This window comes from Pristis pectinata, chromosome 9 (genome assembly GCF_009764475.1).
Source record: "Pristis pectinata isolate sPriPec2 chromosome 9, sPriPec2.1.pri, whole genome shotgun sequence".
Classification (NCBI taxonomy): Eukaryota; Metazoa; Chordata; class Chondrichthyes; order Rhinopristiformes; family Pristidae; genus Pristis; species Pristis pectinata.
The window spans coordinates 36108700-36135765 of record NC_067413.1 but is presented as its reverse complement, the minus strand read 5'-3'; the positions used below and the strand labels follow the sequence as shown (position 1 = coordinate 36135765).

At 38.1% G+C, this 27066-nt stretch overlaps 1 protein-coding gene across 1 annotated transcript in view; it reads right to left on the bottom strand.

Annotated features, from left to right (window-relative positions):
* Positions 1–27066, bottom strand: part of atp9b (ATPase phospholipid transporting 9B) — a 259834-nt gene that overhangs the window by 208720 nt on the left and 24048 nt on the right. Inside the window, 1 exon segment of the mRNA XM_052023085.1 lies at positions 10960–11133. Within this exon segment, the coding sequence (XP_051879045.1) occupies positions 10960–11133 (174 nt within the window).

Here is a 27066-nt window from a genome sequence, read left to right as displayed (position 1 = left end):
GGGGAGTTGAAGAGACTGGTAACAAGGAGATGCAGATCGTGGTCAGAGACAGAGCGAAGGTCTTCTGCGAAACAGTCACCTCGTCTGCGTTTGGTCTCACCAATGTAGAGGAGGCCACACTTAGAGCACCGAATGCAGTAGATGATATTAAGGGAGGTGCAGGTGAATCTCTGTCTCACCTGAAAAGACTGGATGGAGGTGGCATAGAGGCAGGTGTTGTGCCTACGGCGGGGGCAGTGGAAAGTTCCCGGGGTGGGAGCAGGAGGAGTGAACTAGGGAGTCGCAGAGAGCGCAGTTCCTGCGAAAGGCAGAAAGGGATGGGGAGGGGAAGATATGCTTGGTAGTGGGGTCCCATTGGAGATGGATGAAGCGGCGGAGAATAATGTGTTGGATATGTAGGCTGGTAGGATGAAATGTGAGGACAAGGGGGACCTTATCTCTGTTGGGTCTGGGAAGGGTGGGGATGAGAGCGGAAGTGCGGAAATGGCAGAGATACGGGTGCGAGCTCTCTCAACCAGAGTCAGGGGAAGCCCCAGTTAGAAAAGAAGTTGGACATCACAGATGTCCTGGAGTGGAAAGCCTTGTGATGGGAGCACATGCAGCAGAGGCGGAGAAATTGAGAAAAAGTGATAGCATCCTTGCAAGAGACAGGGTGGGAAGATCTGTAATCAAGACAGCAGTGGGCATCAGTGGGTTTGTAGAAGATGTCAACAGGTAAGGAAATACATCGTAGTTTCAATTCCAGAATGTATTACCCGAATTAAAATTCCCTCACTGAGGTGGTATAATTCAAATTCAATTCCTTCCCTCAGTCCAGGTAGTAGGCTGACTGACTAATGAAGCAATCTCATCGAGCCCAATCTCAGCCACAATGTATAATTATCTTGCGTCCATCTAAATGCATAGAACAATTTATGACTGAGAAGTCAAATCAGTTTTGCCTCGTCCTTATTTAGCCACCCTGTGACCAGTTATGGTATTCTTACCAATGTCAAGAAAGGATAAAAGCAAGCACAGGAAATAAAAGCAACCTTTTATGCTAAACATTCACCCACTCACCAGGTAAATTAAGTCTCAAAGAACTCCAAGTTAGGTTATTCTAATTCAATAAATATTTCAAGTATTCGAAGCTTTAAAGAGTTTGGTCCATATCATTTGAAGTTAACAGATTCACAGATCACACTTTACACTGAATTTCAACCTTCAAGATTACTATCCAGCTGCACAAAGAATACCATTTGGAACAGATCTCCAAATGTCTGCATGGATTTAATGTTTTAAGCTCTCAACACTCTGAATCATTTTATCAATAGCTCCAAAATACCTGACAAGACCAATCAAATCATACAACTTCACATTCAAACACTAATTCAGAAAGTTTCTGAAAATCAAAAACTGTAGGTGGTCATAATTTGAAATAAAAACCAAAAAATACTGGAAGGCGTCATTTCAGCCTGAAACGTTAAACATCAGTAGAAAGAGAAAGTTAATGTTTCAGGTCAAAATGTCAACTGTTGCTCTTTCCACAGATGCTGCCTAACCTGCCGAGATCTTCCACCATTTTCTGCCTTTATTTCAGAAAGTTTTTACTTGTACAATAAAATGCTGTGTGGTTTCAAGCACTACACCACAGACTTGAGCATAAAAGTTCAAACAGTCTGATGCATTGCGAAAGGATTACAGTATTGTCAGAAATGACTGAAACGCATGTTGTCTCAAGTGTATTCAAAACATCCCTTGGCACAATATCAAAGAGGAGGACAATTATCCCTGGTCTTCCTTCCACTATTCATCCCTTATACATTAAGAATCGATAATTGGCAATTATCACACTGCCATTTCAAGGAGTCTATTGTACACAAATTGGCTGCCACATTTTCTTCACTGAAACTAGGACAAAACTTTAAAAGGCAGTTCATTTCCCATAAAGCACTTTGGATTGAAGTTTGAAAGAGAGACCCGAGTTTATCTAGGATCTAAGAATATGTGATATACTAATCCATGTACTAATGCATTTAAAAGCAGTGATATGGGTTGAGCTGTACACTCGAACAAGAATCCTAATTAAACAGATGCATCACGAAGGACAAGAGGAGGCACTTTTCCAGAGCAATGCTGGGTAGCAAGTCAAACCAACAAGTACTGGTACTTCTCCAAATTACCAGATTTAAGGCAGCACATAAGAATACAAGAAATAGGAGCAGGAGTAGGCTATCTGGCCCTTCGAGCCTGCTCCGCCATTCAGTAAGATCATGGCTGATCTGGCTGTGGACTCAGCTCCACCTACTTGCCTTTTCCCCCATAACTGTTATTCCCTTACTATGCAAAAATCTGTGTCTTGAATACATTTAATGAGGTAGCCTCCACTGCTTCCCTGGGCAGAGAATTCCACAGATTCACTACTCTCTGGGAAAAGCAATTCCTCCTCATCTCAGTCCTAAATCTACCTTCCCGAATCTTGAGGCTATGTCCCCTAGTTCTAATCTCACCAGTGGAAACAACTTCCCTGCCTCTGTCTCATCTATCCCTTTCATAATGTTATGTTTCTGGAAGATCCCTCTCATTCTTCTGAAATCTAGTGAATAGTCCCAGGTGACTCAGAGGCTAACCCCCTCATCTCCGGAATCAACCTGGTGAACCAACTCTGCACCACCTCCAAAGCCAGTACTCCAGGTGTGGCCTCACCAGTACAGTGTACAGTTGCAGCATAACCTCCCTGCTCTTAAATTCAATCCCTCTAGCAATGAAGGCCAACATTCCATTCATTTACTTTCTTAATAACTTGTTGCACCTGCAAACCAAACTTTTGCGATTCATGCACAAGCACTCCCAAGTCCCTCTGCAAAACAGCATGCTGCAATCTTTGACTATTTAAATAATAATCTACTTTTCCTTCCAAAGTGGATGGCCTCGCATTTACCAACATTGTACTTCATCTGCCAGACCCTTGCCAACTCACTTAACCTATCTATATCTGTCTGCAGACTCTCTACATCCTCTGCACAATTTGCTTTTTCACTGAATTTACTGTCAGTCATCGGCAAGCTTAGATATGCTACACTCGGTCTCTTCCAAATCGTTAATGTATATCGGAAACAGCTGCAGGCCCAGCACCGACCCATGGCATTCCACTCACCATTGACTGCCAACCAGAGAAACACTCAGTTATCCCAACTCCTGCCTTCTATTGCTTAACCAATCCTCTATCCATGCTAATACATTACCCCCAACTCCATGCATCCTTATCTTATGGATAAGTCTTTTATGTGGCACCTTATCAAATGCCTTCTGGAAATCCAAGTATACAACATCCACCTGTTCCCCTCTATCCATTGTGCTCATTTAAGAACTCCAGTAAGTTTGTCAAACAGGACCAGCCCTTCCTGAAACCATTCTGTGTCTGCCTGATGGAACCAATTCTATCCAGACGTCTCACTATTTCTTCCTTAATGATAGCTTCAAGCATTTTCCTGACTACAGCCATTAAGCCAACTGGCTGAGAGTTAACTGCCTTTTGCCTACATCCTTTCTTTAAAAAAAAGTGGCGTGACATTCGCTGTATAGACCTGCTCAGAGCCCAGAGAATTTTAGTGAGTTATCACAAACGCCTCTACTTTAACTTCCACCATTTTTTTTTCAGTACCCTGCGATGCATCCCATCAGGACCAGGGTACTTGTCTATCTTTAGGCCCAATAGATTGCTCAGCATTACCTCTTTAGTAATAGTGATTGTATCGAGGTCCTCAACTCCCATCACATCTCTCTGGCATGTTAGACGTGTCCTCAACCATGAAGTCTGACACAAAACCTCAGCCACTTCCGCATTACTCAATATTAATCCCCCCTTCTCATCTTCCAATGGAACTACGTTCACTTTAGTCACCCTTTTCTGCTTTATGTAATTATGAAAACTTTTAGTGTTTTTATATTTTATGCATCTTAACTTTCATATTCTATCTTCCCTTTCCTTATTGCTTGCTTAGTGATTCTTTGCTGCTTCCTAAAGTTTTCCCAATCTTCCAGTTTTCCACTGCTCTTGGTGACTTTGTATGCATGAGCTTTTAGTTTGATGCCTTCCTTTATTTCCTTAGTTATCCAAGTCTGGCTCTCCCCACCCTTACTCTCCTTGTTTTTAACTGGAATATATTTTTACTGAGCACTGAAAAATCTCTGAAAGTTTTCCACTGTTCCTCAACTGCCCCACCATATAGACTGTGCTCCCAGTCTACACTAGCCAACTCCTCCCTCATCCCATTGTAGTCTCCCTTGTTTAGGCATAATACACTGGTTTTAGATCGAATTATTGCACACTCCATTTGTGTGAGAAATTCAAATCAGACTGTAGTCACTCTTTCCAAGAGGATTCCTAACTACAAGATCGTTAATTTTACCTGTCTCATTGCCCAGGACCAGATCTAAGATAGCATTTTCCCTTGTAGGTTCAGTAACATGCTGTTCAAGAAAGCTATCATGGATGCATTCTATGAAGTCCTCCTCAAGACTACCCGACCAACTTGATTCTTCCAATCCATGTGCAAGTTAAAGTCGCCCATGCTGTTCCATTCTTACATGCATCAGATATTTCTTGGTTTATTGCCTGTGCCACTGTAATGTTGTTATTCAGTGGCCTATAGACAACTCCCAACAGTGATTTTTTTCCCCTTTTACTATTCCTAATCTCTACCCAGATGGATTCAATATTCTGCTCCTTAGATATCATATCTCACTATCGCCCTGATATCACCCTTCATTAAGAACACTACCCACCTCCCTTACCTTCCTGCCTATCCTTCCAGATTACCTGATATTTAATTCTCAGTCATCTCCACCCTGAAACCACATTTCTGTAATGGCTACTAAAATCATACCCCTTTGTACTGATTTGTGCCACAAGTTCACTAACCTTGTTTCGAATACTGCAGGCATTCAGATAAAGTGCCCTTACACTCATTGTCCTTTTAGAATCTAGTAATCTGTATGCTCTTTGCATTTGACTTTTCTGTACTCCACACTTACTTTTTTCTTTTCTAACTTTTGCTTTGGTCTCTGCATTGCTTCCATCTTTCTGCATGGATTCTTATCCCCCTGCCATATTAGTTTAAACCACCCCAACAGCACTAGCAAACAATCCCCTTAGGACATTGATCCTGGTTCTGCCCAGGTGTAGACTGCCTAGTATGAACTGGTCCCACCTCCTCCAGAACTGGTTCCAATGCCCCAGGAACCTGAAACCCTCCCTCCTGCACCATTGCTCAAGCCACATATTCATCCGAACTATTCTGCTATTCCTACTCTGACTAGCACATGGCACAGGTAGCAACCCTGAGACTACTACCTTTGAAATCTTACTTTTTAGTTTACCTCCTAGCTCCTTAAATTCAGCTTGTAGGACCTCACCCTGCTTTTTTCCTACATCATTGGTATCTACATGCACCACGAAAGCTGGCTGCTCACCCTCCCCTTCCAGAATGCCCTGCAGCTGCTCCAAGACATTCCTGACCCTTGCACCCAGAGGCAACACACCAACTGGGAATCCTGTTTGTGGCCACAGAAGCTCCTGTCTATTCCCCTTACCATGGAATACCCTACCACTATAGCTTTGCCACTCTTTTTCCTGCCCTCCTGTGCAGCATAGACACTCATGGTGCCATTATCTTGATACTGCTGCCTTCCCCTGATGAGTCATCTCCCCCAACAGTATCCAAAGGGGTATATCAGTTTTGGAAGGAGATGACCACAGGGGACTCCTGCACTACCTTCCTGCTACTGCTCTGCCTGTTGGTCACCCATTCCCCATCTTTCCTTAGACCCTTAAACTGTGGCGTGACCAACTCACTAAATGTGTTATCCACAACATTCTCAGCATCATGGATACTCCAAAGTGAATCCATGCGCAGCTCCAGTGCCGTCATGTGGTCTGTCAGGAGCTGCAGCTGGACACGCTTCCTGCACACATAGTCATCAGGGACTCTGGATCAGGATCTCTTCCAACAGGATTAATAAATGGAAGACTGGCAAGGCACAATGACCTTCTGCGGAAGGAATGCATTGCAAAATATTCAGAGAGTTGAGAGAACATGTTTGTCCACTTACAAGTTGTATGTGCTCAAATCAACTAAGGTTGCATATTCAGAAGGTATTTGCAGGTATGTTTTAAATTAAGGCCTGGTTAGCTGACAAGTACCCAAACTTAGCTCCAGTAGGTAACAGTACACTGTTTTTACAACTCTGATTACTAAAAGGAAATGAACATTCAATTTATTTGTAAAATGGGAAACTTCTCAAAAGAAAAGAAATTGTTACACTCAAGGCTGCTAAGACTTCATGTACAACAAATAGAGTACTGAATTACCAGCCTACATAGTCAATGTGCACAAGCGACTAAAAATACAGTAACACATTAGTAATAGTAAACCCAAACGTGCTTTCTAATTACAGAGAATGCAACTTTTTTTTTAATTTAACAAGATAATGACTGATCTTCTACACCATTCTCTGCCCTATCCCTGAATCCCTCAATTCCGTAACATCCAGAAATCTATCAACCTATTTTGAATGCTATCAACTGAGCTACAACATCCCTCCAGACTTGAGAATTTGAAAGATCCATTATCCTCTGTGTGAAGACATTTCTCCTCATTCAATATAAAATGACAGCTCTTTTTGAAATTTTTACCTTTAGTTCTAGACACTTCAGCCAGAAGAAGTATCCTCCCTTCATCTACCATGTTAAGTCTAAGTATTTGGTAATTTCAATGAGCTCATCTCTCATTATTCTCAACTCAAGAACAGATATCTAGCCTAGTCAATCTCCCTTCATATGACAGGCCCACCATCCCAGGAACCATTCGAATGAATCTTCATTCCCTTCCCTCTATAGCAGGTGTATACTTTATATGTAAAGAGGCCAAAATTGTACTTCATGCACCAGGTGTTATCAAGGCTCTAATAGTCTTTACTCTTGTACTCAAACCCTCTTGCAATAAAGGCCAAAAAACATTGCATTCATAATTGCCTGCTACACTTGCATGTTAGTTTTCAGTGATTATGCAAGGACACCTAGGTCCCTTGGAACATCAGCAATTTAAAAAATATTCAGTACTGTGCTTTTTCTACCAAAGTGGGTAACCTCGCATTTTTCTACATTGTACTCCACCTGCCTTGTTGCTGCCCCCTTACTCAGGTGGCCTACGTCCTCATCACTTCTTATTTCTATTTAGTTTCTTATCAGCATCAAACTTGGAAATGTTACATTTGGCTCCCCCTGCCCAATCATGGCTACAGATTATGAGAAGTTGGGGGCCCAAGCACCAATTCCTGTGATACCCAACCAGTCACACATTTTCAACCTGAAGGACCCTATTATTCATAACATGTGTTTTTTGTCTGTTAACCAACTCAATCCATGCTGTCAAACTATCCTCAATTTCATGTACTCTAAATGGTTCCCTCTTATGTACTCTAAATGGTTCCCTCTTATCTACTCTACCAGATATATCCTCAAAGAACACCCCACCATAAATCCAAGTTAACTCTGCTCAATCATATATTTTCCTAAGTATCATAATATAGCATAGAACCATACAGCACAAAACAGGCCCTTCGGCCCACCATGTTGTGCCGTCCATCAAAACACCCTCACACTATCTAACCCCTTCCTCCCGCATATCCCCCCATCCCACACTCCTCCATATGCCTATCCAACAAGCTCTTGAACCTGCCCAATGTATCTGCCTCCACCACCACCCCAGGCAGTGCATTCCATGCACCAACCACTCTCTGGGTGAAAAACCTCCCCCTGACATCTCCCCTGAACCTCCCACCCATAACCTTAAAGCCATGCCCTCTCGTCTTGAGTATTGGTGCCCTGGGAAGGAGGCGCTGACTGTCTACTCTATCTATTCCTCTCAATATTTTACATACCTCTATCATATCTTTATTAATTCTACAACTTATTGAAAATTCTACTTTTTCTGCAACCAACATTAGGCTAAGAGAAGGATAGTTCTTTGTTTTCCCTCATACTTTGCATCTTCACCAAAATATAGCAACTCATCTTTGTTGTCCAACATTAACAAATGTGCCTCAAGTATTTTCCTATTTGAAGTGCACAGTGATATACAGGACAAAAAAGCACAAAAACAAACTTTTTTAAATGTAGAAACTAAATATGAAGGAATAATGAATTAATATCCTTGCCAACACAAATATTCTAATAGTCATAAAATTTTGTGATTAGCTAATATCTAACCCAAGTACAGTTAATATTATTTGGCCAATGTTCCTTGATTCAGGAAAACTTCACATAGATCACCAGGAATGGTGAAATGTGACCATAGCACCAAATTACAATAGCTGAATGTCATACTGATGCACAGCAGCTTGGAAATGAGAGATGTAACTATAACACCTCAACCTTCCTTTGTCATACTGAAGAGAAGCTGCAATGCACTAGCAGATAATTTAGCACTGAGCAGTTAACAAATTAAACACATTTCATTCTCTTTACTCAGACTTAACAAATGTCTCATCTTTAATACAAGAAAAGCAGCTTCTATAGGATAAGCCTCACAAGTCAGCAACCACATTAAAATGAACAAGAATTTTTAGACCAATGAGTGTTTTTATAACCTTATCCTCTAAACAGTTTCCTACATTTTTAGGGCCAGTTGACACACACATTTCTTCCATTTTGCACCCCGAGACATAGGTAGCCACAGCAAAGGTCAACCAAGTGACCTGTACCAAACACCTTATTTTGCTTGTTTAGGTATAGTTTAAGGCATTAGTAATAGGGGTATTTAAAAACAGAAATGCTTCCCAAATCACTGATTCCTAACTCTACCATGTACAATTATGGTTAAATGAAGTAGAACTTAAATCTTAAACTTGAAGATGGTGCAAGTGTGATATTTCTGTGACAATGTTAATTATGGTTATTTTACAATCAGATATATTCTAAGGAGACTGGTAGGGTAACGGAACATGATCTTATCCTGGAAAACAGGCACAGGATTGGCTACACTTTCATGTTCAACTTTCAGGTAATGGCCTGAGGGGAAATTCCTGACAACTGTTCTAAACTATCACTACTTTTGCTGTAATACGACTGTCAATAAGTACATATCACAGCTAGTTAACTTGTTCACAAAGCTCACTCTCCATTCCAAACCCTGGCTAAGTAAATACAGGTTAAATTCAATCTGTCAAACTAAGCTGGACATAGGTTCTAGAAACAAATGGACACCACAGCATCTTTTGCCGCGGAGACCCTTCCACCTCCTTTATTATCAGAAAAATAAAAACACTGTGGAACTCATCAGCTTTCAAATCAAACCAATGGGTATCTAATATAAAAACTTAACTAGCAAAGGAAGCAGCTGGTGATGATTGTGGATTGAGAATAAAGATTTTAATTGTGAAAAGCAAAGTCCTGATGCATTTGAACAATCTCAGTTGTAACTGCATTACACTGCTGAGAAAATGATATGATTAGTTTATGGGTTATAAATATAAAAGGCACTCCACGTTGTGACTACTTAATCTAATGCAAACCAAAAGATTCAAGTGACTGGGATCTTCAAATGCAATTGTTCATTACATCACTTAAAGCTTTAAGAATGCACTTCAAATGACTGATAGTTACACCGCCAAGATCAAACCATATTGTTCACCATAATATTCAACAAACCTGGAAAAGTAATTGGAGTCTGAGACAGTGACCATGCCTTTCAATAAGTATGAGTTGATTAGCATAGATAGCATTGGCTATTATTTATAACCAATCTGGATATAGAAGACAACATTCCCAGGATGTTGTCTCCAATGACCTTCCAAAAAGGCATATGATAACGTAAGAGATCAGCAAAAGTGAGTGACGGAGTGCATGCATAATCAATGCAAACTTGTGGCATGGGTCAATGATTAGTTTGTAGGCAAGTTAGAATGAAGGGATAAAACCCATAATCTTCAATTGGTCAAGGTGTAATAAATGGGCTTCCTCAGGGATCTGTACTCTGGTTTCAACTCTGTGCGCTAATGACTTGGATATAAAGATGTTTGTTCTTCAATAGTTCAATGATTCTGTGGAATACAAAGTTTTCAGTCTCTGCTAAATTAACGTATTTTCTTAATGAGCTACAAGGGAGTAAGATTAATTTCAGTATGCATGTACACAACCACAAATTGCACTGCTACCAAAGGTTACTAAATAAGGCAAAATAAAGGCTGACCATACCATTTTCTCAGGAATGCAGTAAGACTGCTGCTGAGATCAAATATACATAAAGCTGGATTTTTTTGAAAAAGCTTCTCAGAGTATTATAAACAAAAGACAATATTCAAATATATGGAAGTAGAAAGGTTTAATTTTTTTCTTTTCCAACTCCATTCCTCCAAGAATGTCACAGAGCATTCCCTAGGGAAGGAATCCAAAAGCTGACCTAGTCACAATCTGCTTTGAATCACATTTCCCAATATCATTGTCCTGTGGGAACTACAGCACAGAAATCAGACTTTTGGACTGAACTAACCTGTGTATTTATTCCGTACTTGAGTAGCCCATCTTGGTTTCCAATATTCTTTGCTCTTTTGCCTCATTGAAGCTTTTGTTGAAAGATGTTGTCCGTTTCAATCACTAACTTACTTAAGGGATTTCAAACCTTATGACCTTTGTGCAAGAACAGAAGAAACCTCAGCAACTATCACAAGTCTAACATTTAACTGCATGGTTATGGCCCCATCATACCAAGGATAGATGACCTTCCATGAGTCCCTAACATGGTCAAGTATTTTTTTAAATTCTGATTACTTCACAGCATCATAACGAAGCATCAATTTACGATACAAGGTGAAAGCCATATGCTGTAGTTTCAAGTCAAATCAATAAGTTCACTGGATGAATCATACTGCATATTGCCTTTCATTGGAGAGGAAAAACAACAGAATGAATAACCTTACCTGGTACAGAGTAATTTCCATCCGCCAAATACAAACCATCCTAGCCCTCGCTTTTTCTGAGTAACTCTAGCTCTTGGTAACGTATGGTAGTCACTCTCGTCATTTTCAAAACCTTCCTCTGACATCATTAATGGCATCTCATCTAAACTGGATGACTCATCTTCTACTTGATACCTGTGTCCAAAAATTAAACAAAGTTAATTTAGCACCATCAATACATGCTGCATATAGGATTAATTCAAATATTGTCAAGCGTTTAAAATGATTTTTGGCTAAAAGACACAAAACCTTAAATGGTGTATTATCTCCAAAACATTATTATATGCACAACTATTAACAATGTAATGAATTCTACACTTACAAACCATATTCTTTGCAAACCCACTTCTAATTAGGATCTACATCACCTTAGTGCAGTTTGAAACAAAGAGAGAAGTAACCAAAAGAGACCATCCCTTGAAATGATCCATGCTGTTTTGAGGCCCCCATCACCATGACCCTCATACAACACCACCACATCTCAGACCTTTCACTTTGAGCAATTTAGCAAACACTGGTTTGAACAAATCTGAAATCCATCAGCTCCAGAGTTACATGTTCCATGGCTTTCTGTGGTCAACTGCTGGGAAGGACACATCGCAGAGAAATACATGCTTCTGAAGAAAATATGAACATGCGCCCTGTTGGGCGATTTATTCCTTTATATGTATGCACATTTAAAAATACATCGTTCATAGAAAGTTGCCCTAATTTTATACCCTTTGCTCTGAAAATCTGTTGAGACATAGATCTTATGTAATTATTTCTACTGCTGTCACCCTTAATATTATTTTTGATCTTAAAAATTTTCCCCTGGGTGATAGATCCCATAGTACTGCTCCACAAGTAGTTAGGGAGCTGTGGCATGTCCTAGCAGAAAACGTCAATTCCCTTCAATATAACGCAGCAATTTATTAAATACATCAAGACAACAATAACAAGGTTAAAAAACTGCATACTTTCCAGTAAAAGCTTTGTGGATACAATATCCACCTCAAGAAAACTCATTTAAAATACTTTTTCTTTTCCCAAGTCCGTTGTTTACATTAAAGGTTTTATTTTACTTCATGTCAAGGTGGAGTTGGTGTTTTGCACAAAATGCCTATCAAGGCTGGAAAAAAAAAAGACACCTTTGCTTTTTTTGAAAACTGGTCACGCCTGACTTTTCATAAAGCCCTAACCATCAATTTATCATGTATGCATACAAGGCAAGTATTGTGAGGAATACATTGAAAACCCTGGAACAATTTATTGAACAGGTTACATGAGGTCTACAACTATCAATAAAAGTCATTAGCAATTTTGACACTAAATCATTCAGGTAAAATTTCAGAAAGAGAGTTTTCTAATGAAAGGTCATCAATCTGAAAAGTCAACACTATTTTTCCTCCACAGATGCTGCCTGACAATGACTTTAGTGATTAAATTACTGGACTGGCAATCCTGAGGCTAGACTGGTGATGCAGCCACAAGTTTGAGTCCTATCACAACAGCTGGGGAGTTTAAGTTCAGCTAATTAAGCAAATCTGAAATAAAAACAGAAGTATTTATAATGATGACCACGAGGCTGCTAGGCTGTAATAAAAACCTGTCTGGTTCAGCACGTCCTTTGCTGAAGGAAATCTGCCATTGCAACTGGTCCAGCCTGTGCAGAAATAACTTACATTTTCAACATATCGACAATAACTTGCAAAGTTTAATTTAAATCCAAAGTTTGTTCAAAGCAAATATATCAAAAGGTGGAGACATGTCCAAAATCTAAAGATCATATAGTTTGCCAGAAAATCATTCTCTGGGGCTTTACACATTGACGTTGATTATTTTTTGTCAACAAGCCCCTTCAGGGGCCACTTAGACCTAATGGTGCAGTGCAGAACTACTCATACTAGGAAAATCCCAAGTTTCATATATGGCCCATTCAAACAAAGAGGCTTAGTTGCTCCAGATGTTCAAGTTGGAAGGAGAATCCAAGACAGACTCCTTTACCACTGCTTCCTCCTGATCAATATCAAACAGGAGGTTCAAACTTGACTGATGGTTCACAAAGAAAACAGTCCAAAAGAATGAAAGGCGTGTTATTCAGGATTATAATTTATTTACCTGGGGAATCAAGTCAGCAATGCACAATGTTATTAGTTCAAAATCAAAAAACTATGGGAATTGTCAATATACAGGCCACATCTAATCAAAGAAATTCACACACAAAAGTTAACTTATACCATGAGTGGAATTAACTTGTCTGGCACAATAGGCACCAGAGAAAAGATTAAACACAATCAGACCTCCTTGATCGAACAAGTAATAAGATATCTTAAGGTTGACTTATCATGTTTAAGTTTGGCTGAATAAAGTGTTATTGCAGCCAGTCCTGCCAAAGTCTTGGAAACCATTTTCAAAAGCAATTCCAACTTTCAATATGACATTAGATCGAGGTACAACAAAGTTTTTTTTTAAATAAAAATTGAATAGTTTGAAAATATCACACTTTTAAAATGTGGTTCAAATTCAATAGGTGACAAAGGAACAGGACAGCAAGCAGGAATGTACAAATAATGCTATTTGCTTATTTTATATTACATGATAATAAACTATTTCTTGACAGCAGTAATACAATATTAGTGATCATTCAGAAACACAGGCTTAAAAGTCAGCTCAGCATTTCTAAACAATGAGTGTTCCATGTGGATTAAAGTGCAGTCAGTCATAAACACATTCTAAGAAAAGTATTTATATAGATTCTTTAGCTGATTACCAAAAATATCAAATATGATTATATTTTTGGTCAAGTTAACACATGCAAATATATTCAATGAAATTCTTCATTTTTTTGTGGTTGAAAGGAAACTATTTAACCTCCGCAATTTATGTCTGCTCACAAACTAGCTGGCTGTACAAGGCCAGTTTAGCACAAAAAGTCACAGTATGTTCCCCTATATTAAGGAACATGTTGTCCCTCCTATTTCAGGAATTCTTTCAAGCTGTGAAATTGCAATTGTTGGTAGCGCATGGCAAATGACCAAATAGATTCCATGGAATATTTCGGAAAGAGCATTTGTGTGCTTTTCTTATCATGAATGTGAAACACATGGAAACATTAAAAAGGTTATAAAAATTCTCATGTGAATATCTCAAAATTCATTCAAGATATCAAATGAGTACAAGAGGTCAGATAAAAATAGATGTACCCAGGAAATGCTGTTCAGTAGGCAGGAGAGGGTGAATGTGGGTGGAGCAATGTTGGTGATAGGAGGCAAATGGTAGTGGTGGAAGGATGTTTTCTGATTGGAAAACTGCGGCCTGTGGTGTACTACAGGGATTGGTGCTGGAACCCTTGTTGTTTGAGATCTATATTAGCGACTTGGATGTGAATGTAGGAGGTATGATTAGGTTTGCAGATGAGATAAAAGTTGATGGTACTGTGGATAACAAGGAAAGTTGTCTAAGCTACAGCCAGGATACAAATCGAAGAGAAACTTGGGCAGAGCATTGGCAGATGAAATTTAGTTCCAATGAGTACAAGGTAACGCATTTTGGGAAGTCAAATAGGGGAAGAACAAATATGCATTAAGCACTAAGGAACGCTGATGAAGACAGACATTAGGGTTCAATTCCATAGTTACCTGAAAGTTGCAACACAGGTCAATAGGGTGGTGAAGGAAGCATGAAGGCAAGCATGTCATATAAGTCAGGACACAGAATATAAAAGTTGGGACATTTTGTTGCAACTTTACAAAACCACTTGGAGTATTGTTGGCTGTTCTGGTTGCCACACAATAGGAAAGGTGTGTTTGTGCTGATAATTGGTAACTGGAGAGAGCACAGAGGAGATTCACCACAATGTTGCCTGGATTTGAGGATTTCAGTTATGGAAAGAGATTGCACACGCTAGGCTTGCTGTTTTCCTGGAACAAAGGAGACTGAGGGGTGACCCAAGAGAAGTATAAGATTATGAGAGACGAAATCTTTTTTTGACCACTATTGATTCTAAAATTCTTTTCATATATTTGGCAGAATAAAAACCCAAGGCCTAAGTAAGAAATATTTACAAAAACTAAAAAAGGATGGTGGTATGGCCTTGCCTAACTTTAGATTATATTATTGGGCAATCAATATTAGATATTTAATTTTTTGGATACAAGATTCAGATGTAATTCAACGCCCCAAATGGGTACACCTTGAGCACCAATCAGTACTTGAATTTTCATTAGTTTCTATTTTAGGAGCTCCACTCCCTTTTGCACTTACCAAATTAAGTAAACATATGATTAACCCAATTGTTAAACATACAATACGAATATGGTTTCAATTTGAAATTTTTTGGATTGAATAAATTTAATCTATCAAGTCCCATTCAATCTAATTTTTTCTTTCATCCATCCAGAATTGACTCAGCTTTTTCCATATGGAAAAGGAAGGGAATAGTATGTTTTCGTGATTTATTCATTGATAACTGTTTTTCATCTTTTGAACAATTGACTAACAAATACAATTTGCCTAGATCACACTATTTTTTTTGATATTTGCAAATTAGATTTTTTTTTAAAATATCTGCTATACCCTCTTTTCCCACACCTTACAAAACTGAAATTACGGAAAAAAAACTTGGTTTTAATCCTTGTCAGAAGGGCTTGATAGCAATAATTTACGATTTAATCATGAAAATTCGTTCAGAACCACAGGACAAAATTAAGAATGAATGGGAAAGTGAACTCCAGAGAGCTTTACCTACAGAGACTTGGAAGAAAATTCTTCATTTAGTTAATACATCTTCAATGTGTGCTAGATATTCTTTGATACAGTTTAAGGTAGTTCACAGGACCCGTATGTCAAAAGATAAGCTAGCTCGTTTTTATCACCATATAAATCCTATATGTGACAGATGTAAATCGAATGTGGCTTCTTTGACACATATGTTTTGGTCCTGTCCTCTTTTGGAAAAATATTGGAAATATTTTTAACATTATTTCAAATGTGTTGAAGATTGATTTACAACCTCATCCTATCACTGCAATTTTTGGTTTACCAAGTATAGAATCTGGTCATCTATCTGCCTCCGCTAACCGTATGATTGCCTTTGTTACATTAATGGCCAAACGATCCATTTTGCTTAAATGGAAGGATCCAATACCCCTACTACTTTTCAATGGTTCTCTCAAACTATATCATGTTTAAACTTGGAAAAAATTAGGAGTGGTACTGCTGATCCCTTCGCTTAAACTTGAGGAAGTTTGAAGTCCATTTATTCAATATTTTCACAGGATATAGATCCCCTTATAATAACCTTTCAATTTAGGGGAACAGAGTTGACGACATAATATTGCTGTTTCTATTGAGAAATTTTAGTCCAGTTTTTTTTTTCTGTTTTTTTTAATTTTTTTTTTTCCTTTAGCTTAGTTTGGTTTGATATATTGTTATAATTTTTCTTATTTTTTTTCTTTCTTTTATATTTTATAATAAATTTTTCTTTTATATTATATTCATTCACTGACAGATCATTGGATCTACAGATTTTTTTATACTTTATTGTTCTTTATGATTATCCATGTCATGATTGTTCTCCTGATCTCTTTGTATTACATGTATAAACATTGATATATTAATCTGTATTAATTTGAAAACTAATAAAAAGATTGAAAAAGAAAAAAGATTATGAGAGGCATAGATAGGATAGATAGTCAGGATCTACCCCCCCCCCCCACCCATCCCCAGACAATAAGAGTATCAGAAACAGTATTGGTTTAAGGTGAGAGAAAGGAGTTTTAAAGGTTTAAAAAGGGGATCCAAAGGGAAAATTATTTTTTTAAAAAAAGCAAAGTGGTTGATATCTGGAACTTGCTGCCAGAGGTAATGGAGAATCAGATACAATTACTATATTTAAGAGACACTTGGGCAAACTCTTCAACAGGCAAGGCATAAAAGGAAACAGTCCTAATGCCTTGGCAAATGAGGTAAGTGTAGATAGGAAAAAAAGTGTTATAGACACATTGGACCGAAGGACCTGTTTGGCTGTACAACTCTATGACCATATACATGAGGCAGCCAAATAAATAATAAGATTCTTAAAAGTAGGAAGTCAGCCAGGTTAATAAGCTTACAATCGGAGTCTGGCTTATGGTTATCCAAACCAGAGTGAATTTTAACAGAAACTCCTTTATTATATTTGAATCTTGGTCACAGATGCTAATTTTCCAAACGAAAGCTACATGGAAATTAATGAGAATATTTAAGCCAAACTGCTCCCTGTTCAGTTAGCTCCTAACCACTCACTTTTTCTTTTAAAAAACACACCTTTAATGTAATGCTTTATTCAGATTCTGACCAGTATCCAGGGACCAGCTCCCAAATTAGCATGGGTAAATTTATTTCAACAGCTGACTCGGAACAGGAAAGCTGGTAAGTGAGAACTAAATTTAGTACTATTAGCCTAAAAATACCTTATTCAATGATTCTGCAAATTCCAGTCTTAAAGAATGAGTTTTATTTTCCTATATAACCACAGCTTTACTCAAATTGTACAAAAGCAGTACTAACAAAGGGAGGTCAAAGCAAAGGCTATCCCATTCAAATTATCATTTAGATTTTATTCACTGCACACAATAATTACATCTGCAAAGGATCAAACCTAATCAAGTTGTTTGTGGCACAGAAAAAGTCACTTCAGAAGGGAAAGGTGATTTTAAAAAACACAAAGGGTGAAGTTTACAACTTTTGCATGATTTGGACCCATTGTTCCAAATGAATGTAGTTACAAATAAAGATAAAATCAGGTTAGTTCAAATATAAAACTGAATCCGGATGTGTACAATCATTATTGAGTCTAATCCAAAACATTTCACCCATCCTTCACACTAATTAGTTAAAAAGCTTCAGTTGCTCAAAATCATCAGGTTTTAAATGAAGGGTCTTCAACCCAAAACACTTTCTCTTTTCACAGTTGCTGCCTGACCTGAGTATTTCCAGCATTTTCTGATTTTATTATGCCTTCCTGCTAAGTTATAATTTCATATCTTTATTGCATTTGTTGCTTTACTTTCATTGTAATGTGGCCAAATTAGGGTAATCAAAGCAATCCTGAGAGGCCTCTACCTATTCAAGGTTCTTTGGATTCATGAATTTCTATGGAAATAGTCACACTGTTAGATTTCTGGTCAGTTGCCAGAAACTTTCACACAGAAATAACATTTTCCAATGTGAGCATGTATACTACAGAGGCTAATATTCAATAAATATAATCTAAGTTCTGCAGGAAAAATTCCTAAATCAAATATTCCCAAACTGAAAGAAATATAAGTAACTGATTTAAGGAACAACACTGAAAAGCAAACTGATATGTCAAGCAGGTGACTTTGTCACCAGGTCTTGCAGAGAGTGATTAAACAATTGCATACTCTGGAGATGGCCAACCAAGCTTGTGACTGTCATAAAGTTGCATGCTTGCACCACTAAAATTAAGTGGTACATTGATAGAAGACCTGTAGCAAAAAACTCTACCAGATGTTGTACAGAGCAGAGTATTATAATATGCTGGATCCACTGAAGACAAAAACAGCAGAAGATCAAAGACAGTGACTGAAACAGGTGCCCAGTAGTGTAAAAGCAAAAAGAAAACTTGTGTTATAACAAAGAAACATTTACTCAATTTGAGAAATTTCTGCCAGCAAATTGTGCTTAGAATTATTTACATATCCTTACGATGTCATGGGAACATCAGTAGACTTAATCTGAAGGGGTTTGTACATGTCAGTGACATACATTTCATGAAATGTGTTACACTGGCCATAAAAAGAAGTAATAGCTGTACAGCATCAATTTTAGGCTTCCCTTCATTTTGGATTCAAGTTAACATGGGTACTTTTTGTCTTACACTGACTGGTATATATTGGTCAGCATGTCTCTCTTTTTTCTGGGCCATGTTGCCTTTGAGGGAGGAGGAGTGCCAAGGGTAGGAAGTGTGATCATCACGATCTTGTTGCATAACTGAAGGAATAAATATGCAATAAGACGCCTGTTACTTTCATTATATGCTCCAAGTTTTTTAAAGCATGCTTCCAAGTGGAGACTTCACCAAACTATAGCACCTGATAGTGAGAAAATTTATAGTAGTCTGCATACAAGAGATCTTAGTAGGTTGTTAGAGGGCAAACCGTAACTCTGAAAATATTTAAACTACATAAGAGCATACCCACACAGTTACATCTTCAATATTCATTCTGCAGGAAGATTTGGACTTTATGGCAAACGGCATTACAAGTGCCAATCTCCATGCTTTCATTTCTTCCCTGGCCAACCTGCACTCCTAACTACTCTTCAGACAATCTGTAATGTGACAATTGCAGGCCACATTGCTCTTTGGGATCATGAATTTTGGAGTGTATTTTAGCACAGGGAAATTGAAAGATAAACAAGCCCTCCATGGAGGAATTTCCTTCCAAAATTTTTCATTTGATGCATTATGAATTTGATTCATTGTGCTTTGTTAAACTGCTTAAACAATAGAACCTGCCAAAATACATTGATTTATAGGAGACCTCTAGACCAATGCAGCACAATCTTTATCGCCCATAGCATGACAGTGTGCTACAAAAATATATTTTCCATTCGTTATTCAGACATCAGATAGTATTTCTCAGCAGATTTAAATCAAAACCGATTTCTGACCCAAGACCAGAATTTCCAGCTTCTGCTATTGTAATATTTGTGAATTACTTCTTTGCTTTCAATCATACTCTTCTAAATGCTAGCATCAGAAGACATATACAACAAAGATACAATCCTTGACTTGTGACAGACAATGTGTATCAGGTCTAACAAATCTGACTTTCTAATGTAGCCTCTGAACTGGCAAGCAATTTAATACTTTTCAAAAGCAATTTTTCCTATTGTGCTGTAAAATTTAAGCACAGTATTTAAAGTCAACAATAAAGTGATGAATTATGTATATTTTTATAGACATGGCAAGCACAGTGTGGTCTATATTAACCACATCTCTGCTAGTCTATTCTTCAATGATGTGACATCCCTTTAGCACTTAACAGTTACCGTGTGTCAGTCATGGAACATTACAGTTCCAGATAATTATGTCTAAGACTCGTACTTCTAACAATGAAAGTAAGAGAAATAGGCTGAACAAAGGATACAAAACGGTAAACATCAAACTCTCAGCATGAATGCAATACTCTTTAGGCTATCATGTAGACAGTACAACATATCTCTTACTGAGGCTGCTTACTGTATCGTGAATGTTACACAATTCCCAAACAAACAAATAATACCCGAGGTGGCAGAAAATGTTGAAAAAAAAGATCAGAAATTTTCTGAAATAAAAGCTTACAAATTTGAAAATTCTAATACACCCTCTGACAGCAGAGAAATCCATTCTTAATGCATTTAAAGATCTCGCTCAGAAAGAGCAATAAGTGAGCCTCTGCCATTGCTACCCACAACTGACTTTTTATTATTTAAATAACATTCTGATCATTATTTACTACATTATAATGTATACTAGCTATCCTATTTTGTGTTGAATCCATCTACAACAAAGAGCATAAATTGGAGATATGGTTATTCTTTGGACTAATACAAATTTCTATAGAGTGACAGGATGCAGCACAGATCAAACCTCCCCTAAACAGATACTTCTTCTAAATATCAGATTAAAAACATGCTTCTTTTACTGCATACCAATCCTTTAAACACATGAATTCACTGAAATTTTATGGTGACCTGATGGATAATATATCTTGGTAAATGCATTATTTATTGAATTTGGCAGTTTAGCTAAGTGGTTCCATTCTTGCCTTGGAGTCAAAAAGTGGTGGGGTAAAGCCCCACTTCAAACAGACACTAATGAAACAGGAAGTGCTGCACTGCTCAGAGGTGCCAGCTTTCCAAAGGAATATATTAAATTAGAGCCCATCTGCCTGTTTAAATAGATGCACAAGTTCTGACTGGACTACGGGGGGGGGGGGGGGGGGGGGGGAGGTAAGGGGTAGGGGAGAACTCTGCTGCTCTCTAGCCAACGCTGATCTCTCCACCATTTGTTTCCCCCTTTACAAGAGGAAAGTTGTACCTGACAAACCAAAGAATGCTTTAAGGAGGTAAATAGCAAGGTAAAATAAGAGGGGAAAATAAAAGGTGGATGTACTATTCTTGGATTCTCAAGAGATCTGTTAAGGAAACAAACAGTAGGTTATTACACAAGGATTCACTGAGTTGGGGATAAGATTAGCACAAAGAGGTACTGGTTAATGGACAGAAAACAGATGGGGAAAAAAAACAGGATATTTAAGATATTTATTAGTCATATGTACATCGAAACACACAGTGAAATGCATCTTTTGTGTTACTGAGGGGTGCCATTGGGATCAGTCCTGAGCCTTCAGCTATTCACAATTTACATTAACTTAGATGAAACAAAAATGTACACATCATAGTTTGCTGATGACAGAAAACAGGTTGGGAATTTGTGTTAGAATAATCCAGAGAGTTGACAAAACAATGAAACATGTTAATGAACAAGAAAGTGACGGATGAATGGAACATTGAGCTTGTGCACTTTAGTAGAAGTATCAGAAAAATAAAATATATTTTATAAAATACTAGTAAATATTAATGACAGGGATTTTGATGTCACAAGATGTAAAAAGTAAACAGGAGATACAATAAGAAAGGCAAATGATATATATGGAGCCTTCGCTGCAAGATGATTGGAATATTAAAGGTAGAAGTAAAGTATTTGATCTCATTTGAAGTACCTTGTACAGTTGGTCTACACCAAAAGACACATTTACCTTGGAGTCACTGCAACATAAGTTCAATAAATTGATTCCTGGATGATAACTGTTTTATGAGGGAAGATAAAGTTGCCTGCATTCTGCTCCTTCTTCCCAACTGCAATCATTGAGACATACAAGATTCTGAGAGACTGATAGATATGATGCCAGGAGACGCTTCCAACTAGCTGCAGAGTCCAGAACTGCAATGACACAGGCTCAGGATAAAGTGTCAGCTATTTAAAACAAGAGAAATTAATTTTAAACAGAGGTCTGTAAAAGTGTTGGAATTACCTCACAAGGCTGTGGGCACCAAGTCTAAGAATATTCAAGGCAGAGATTGATTCCATGTCCAAATTCTCTCAATGTAGATTTGAATCTTAGAATCAGCGTGATCAAACTGATCAGTGGATCATGCACAAAAGCCTTTTCCACTGTTTCCATTGACATTCTTACCAAAAGGTCTGATACAACTACCTGCCACCAAATATAATAAAAGGTTCAATACATACATACAAAAGAACCTGACTGTAGCCACCCCAGCTTCCTGATCATTTCTTGGAAGACAAAAAACATGAATATTTATGGATAAGGTGGGTAGGGTTTGTAGTACACTTGAGAACTTGAACTTAGAAATGTCTGCAGTAGGTTCTGTTGGCCATGTGTGAGCAGCAACTTGTTGGAAACCAGCGTCCAGTATTAACTGGGATATCCCGTTTAGAAAAAAATCTTTTCAAGTAAATTCCTCACATAGCATCTCTCAATTGGAGAGAAAATTGTCCTTTGACCTTTGAGAACCAAGACTGAACATCAAGCCAACACATATGGGATTGAAGTTTTGCTCTTGACAGCTATTACAAGCTTAAATGAAATATAATTGGACAGCTTCAACACATTTCCCCCCACAGTGCAACACACTCATAATTGGGCAATTTCTCTCAAGAGGCCACAGATGTTTTGGAAATGAAATGTCCTGCTGGTGTAGTACAGGGATCATTTCCGGGCTTGGGGTTATAGCACAACGTTAAAGCAGGTCAAAAAGGAAAAGAGAGTAACTCTTTTGGAAGATGGGCTCCAAATATGAAACCTGGATCAAATTGTAATTAGCAATAGGATGCATGTTATGATGCTTTACATAATTCAGCTGCCATGCAACTAATGAGATGCTTGTACAAAAAACAGATGACAAGTGAAACAAAGACAGGAAAATCAAAGTGTGTGCTATCAAATTCAAAATTAACAGGACAACGCAAGGCCATAGCATTTTCAGGGTACAAATTTCTTTCCCCATAAAATGGAGCTCATAACTACCAACCATGAATTTTCAAAGGTCATGATGCCATATCACTCGATTATTTCTTCAAATAATACAAAATTATGAATACATCAGCTTGTACAGTACCCTGGCCTCTACTATTTTTTGCCCCATCCCCCGAGAGTTGGGGAAATCAAGAACTAGAGGGCATAGGTTTAAGATGAGAGGGGAGAGATTTTATAAGAACCTGAGGGGCAACATTTTCATCCATAGGGTGGCCTGTATATGGAATGAGCTGCCAGAGGAAGTGGTTGAGACAGGTACATTAACAACATTTAAAAGACAATTGGATAGGTACATGAATAGGAAAGGTGTAGAGGGATATGGGCCAAGTGGGACTAGCTTAGATAGGCATCTTGGTCAGCGTGGACCAGTTAGGCTGAAGGGCCTGGTTTCATGCTGTTGACTCTATGACGCTATCATAGAGTGAACTATGTGCACAAAATTATAGGTATAAAAAACATACATGTTAATTTCCAAAATTACAGCAAGTATAGCTAATATATGGATACACTAGGACAAGATGTATTATGACCATATCTAGTACAACTAGTTACTCTCAAACTATTGGCTGGGTTCCAAAATCAATATGCAAATATGACGAGTCTCTCATCTCAGAGATTACTCCACACAGGCAGTAAATCAACTCTTCACTTCAAATATTAGTTTATTATTGTCACGTGTACCAAAATACAGCTTTGCAAACCATTCATACAGATCATTTCAGAACACAAGTGTTTTGAGATAGTACAAGGGAAAAGCAATAACAGAATACAGGATATAGTGTCACAGTTACAGAGGAAGTGCAGTGTAGGTAGACAATAACGTAGAGGTCCGTTCAAAAGTCTTATAACATCGGGACAAAAGTTGTCCTTAGGTCTGATGGTGTGTATTTTCAAGCTTTTGTGTCTGATGGGGGGGGGGGGGGGGGGGGGGAGAAGGAAGAGAGGGGCTTTGATTATGCTGGCTGCTTTTCCGAGGCAGCTCAAAGCATAGACTGAGTCTACAGAGGGGAGGCTAGAAAAGTTCCATAATGAAGAATCACGTCTTGGATAACCAAAGCATTCACAATGTTACGGTGAGGTTAATATTAGCTATTCAACCAATTGTGTAACAAATATCCTGAAATGCAATTTTTAAAAAAATATAGGTTTTAAGTGAGATTAGCAATGAAAAGAGAGTTATAAAAGCATTTTGATTCCAACTAACTGTAACATATTAGTTTGCATTTTACTTTGGGTGAATTTCCCACATTCAAGACGTCATAATAAAAATAGTAGCCCATTTCAAAAAACTTGAACCCTTTCAATTAGGAACACTAAGCCACACCTTCCCAAGAAGACAGCACAGTTGTTAAGTACAGTGGCATCTAAATTGCTCTGGATTCGAATTCAGTTCAGGTAGTAAGGAAAAAATGTGTTGTCATGACTTTGAATTTCATGCTTAAAATTTATACAATGAGAAAGGAAAGGTACCTGCAACTAGTGTGTGTTTGATAGCTGTTCTTATTCTACCCTACCATCCATATTTGCTCAAATCTGCACCCCACCTCCTTCCAGATACGTTATAATGAGTAATCCAGTGCTCTGGTGACCTAGAATAACAAACAAGACCACACTCCTCAGCTACCTCCAAAACACTACTTCCATTTTAACCAGGCTATTTAGTAAACTGACAGTCCATTATTTTTCATGAGACTACAATGAGTTTACTTTCACTCTTTATATTGGTCATCTTATCACCTTACTTTTCAGCAAAAGCTTGCAACAAATTGAAAAACCATTTCAGAATTTGTGAAGTTTTAGCTACTTCCTTTAAATCTCACCCGAAAACCCATATTCTGGCCATAAAATAAGCCTTCTCCCCTAAACAAGATCTGAAATTATATACAATTCTGGTGAATATGGAAAATTGCTTGAAATCAACTCTTTACACTTCTGATCTGCTCTACAATATCCCCTATCCATTAAAGAGACAGTACTCCAACAGGAAAAACTACCTGGATGTACCTTTAGCCTTTAATCAGTTAGCTACAACATCTATGATCAGCAAGCTATGAAGTATGAAGACATCCCCTTGGCTCTGAAGAACCAACATTAGGTTAGTTCTTTCTCTTCCTCTGCTTTGTTATTTCTTTATTTAACTCCCCCACCCCACCCCGCCAAGGCAAAATGCTCTACCACACCAGCAGAAAATCAGATAGGACCATAGGCGTAAGAAACTATGTGAAAGAAATTCTCCTTGCCTCAGCATATTAATAGAGTATGCATTTTGATGGAGTACCAAAGACCACTTGGCAGAAGTGACATGGTCATTTTGCAAATGCACTAATTCACAGGCCTAGATTGGTGATTCAGAGAGACAAGTCCCAACATAGCATCTGGTGCTTTGAATTCAGTTAATTAATCTGGAATAAAAAAAAGTATCAGTGACAACAAAACAACTTGTTTCCACAGGAACATTTCTGATTCAGTTCTTTAAGGAAACTTGCCATCTTAACTGTCTTGCCGGCATGAGACCAACGGCTATATGGTTGACTTTTAACCTAGCAAGCCAATCAGTTGCATCAAAATTTCACAATCTATCTGAACCCTATGTAGTAGGTCTTTAATTTTCATGCAAACTAGACTTATTGGCTGTTACCTTCCTTCCCTCTCAGAGTCTTTATAGTTCCTCACAACTTTGCCTTTCCCTTTTTTTTGTTCCAGCAGTTGGCACCTTCTCTAATATTTGCCAATACTACTCTAAAGCATATCCTTTTACTTCAAATATGCCGGTCTATGCGCCTTCCTCTGTCCATACATTGTGGTTACATTAAAATCACGACTCATTACAAAGTCTATAATCAAATTCATACTTTCTTAGGATTTCATTACACTTGCAGTCAGTTTAACTGTTTCCTTTGTTCTTTCTTCAAATCTGCAGACTTCGAAAATCTTAGTTTGGCACTGTTCATTACATCAAACACTTGCTTTGCTTCAGCTTTTCCTCCCCAAAAGTATTCTTTGTAAAACTTACAATTTAAAAGACATTCATCATTATTCACTGTATTTAGCATATTATATCTGTTACAACATTTATACTGGAAAAGAAAAAATGTTAATATTCTAAGAGTATTCCCACCCGCCCCCGCCCCATAAAGGACCTAACCCCCCAAATGTTTAGAAGCAGGATGCTAAACTGTGACTTTTTCCCATAGAGCCTATACAGTGCTACACCAAGCTTCCCTCAACATGGAATCTTGCACATTTGCAGACAGTTTTGTACACAAAGGCAAGTGAGATTTGGACAGACTAAAATGCATCTTTGATTGAATTGATCTCAAAGCAACAATCTGATAGCCTATGAAACAGAGCCCTGTGTCATGCAGCTGCTCGGGATGAACCACAATAAATACCATTGTAGATCTTTCCAGATCTTCTTGGCACACTCCAGAAGATGAACGATTATCTCATCTCTACCAGAGGCTCTGGGGGCAGATTGTGGTGGCTCTGTGAACAACTTTAGACCTTGCAAAACTTTGTTCCCACTGTACTACTGACGTCTGGAAGAGCAGTTGAATCCAATTATGATTCTCGCCCCAGACAGCATTTCGGAGAGCACGTTATCATATACATGCATAATATTCTGTCAACCATCTTCTCCTGGTCAAAGTTGACCAAGAGGAGGTCCATTTCCTGTCCTGCCTGTAGATGATCATATTAGAGATTGTTCTAGATGAAGAGGACCAAACTATTGTATGGAATGGGAAAAGCAAATGGTTTCACCACTACTGATGCCCAAAGTCAAATGTAAAGAAAAACGAAATTAAACAAAATGAATTGTAAAACCCTACTGGTTCACTTTAAAGAAATAAATCTGAGATGCTGATCAATTTTAGCCAAAGCAATCATGGATAGGCAAAAACTGCAGATCTTTCCACTGGTGCCCACATAGCGTAGAGGAAAGATACTACAACTGCTTTGAGATTAACAAGACCAA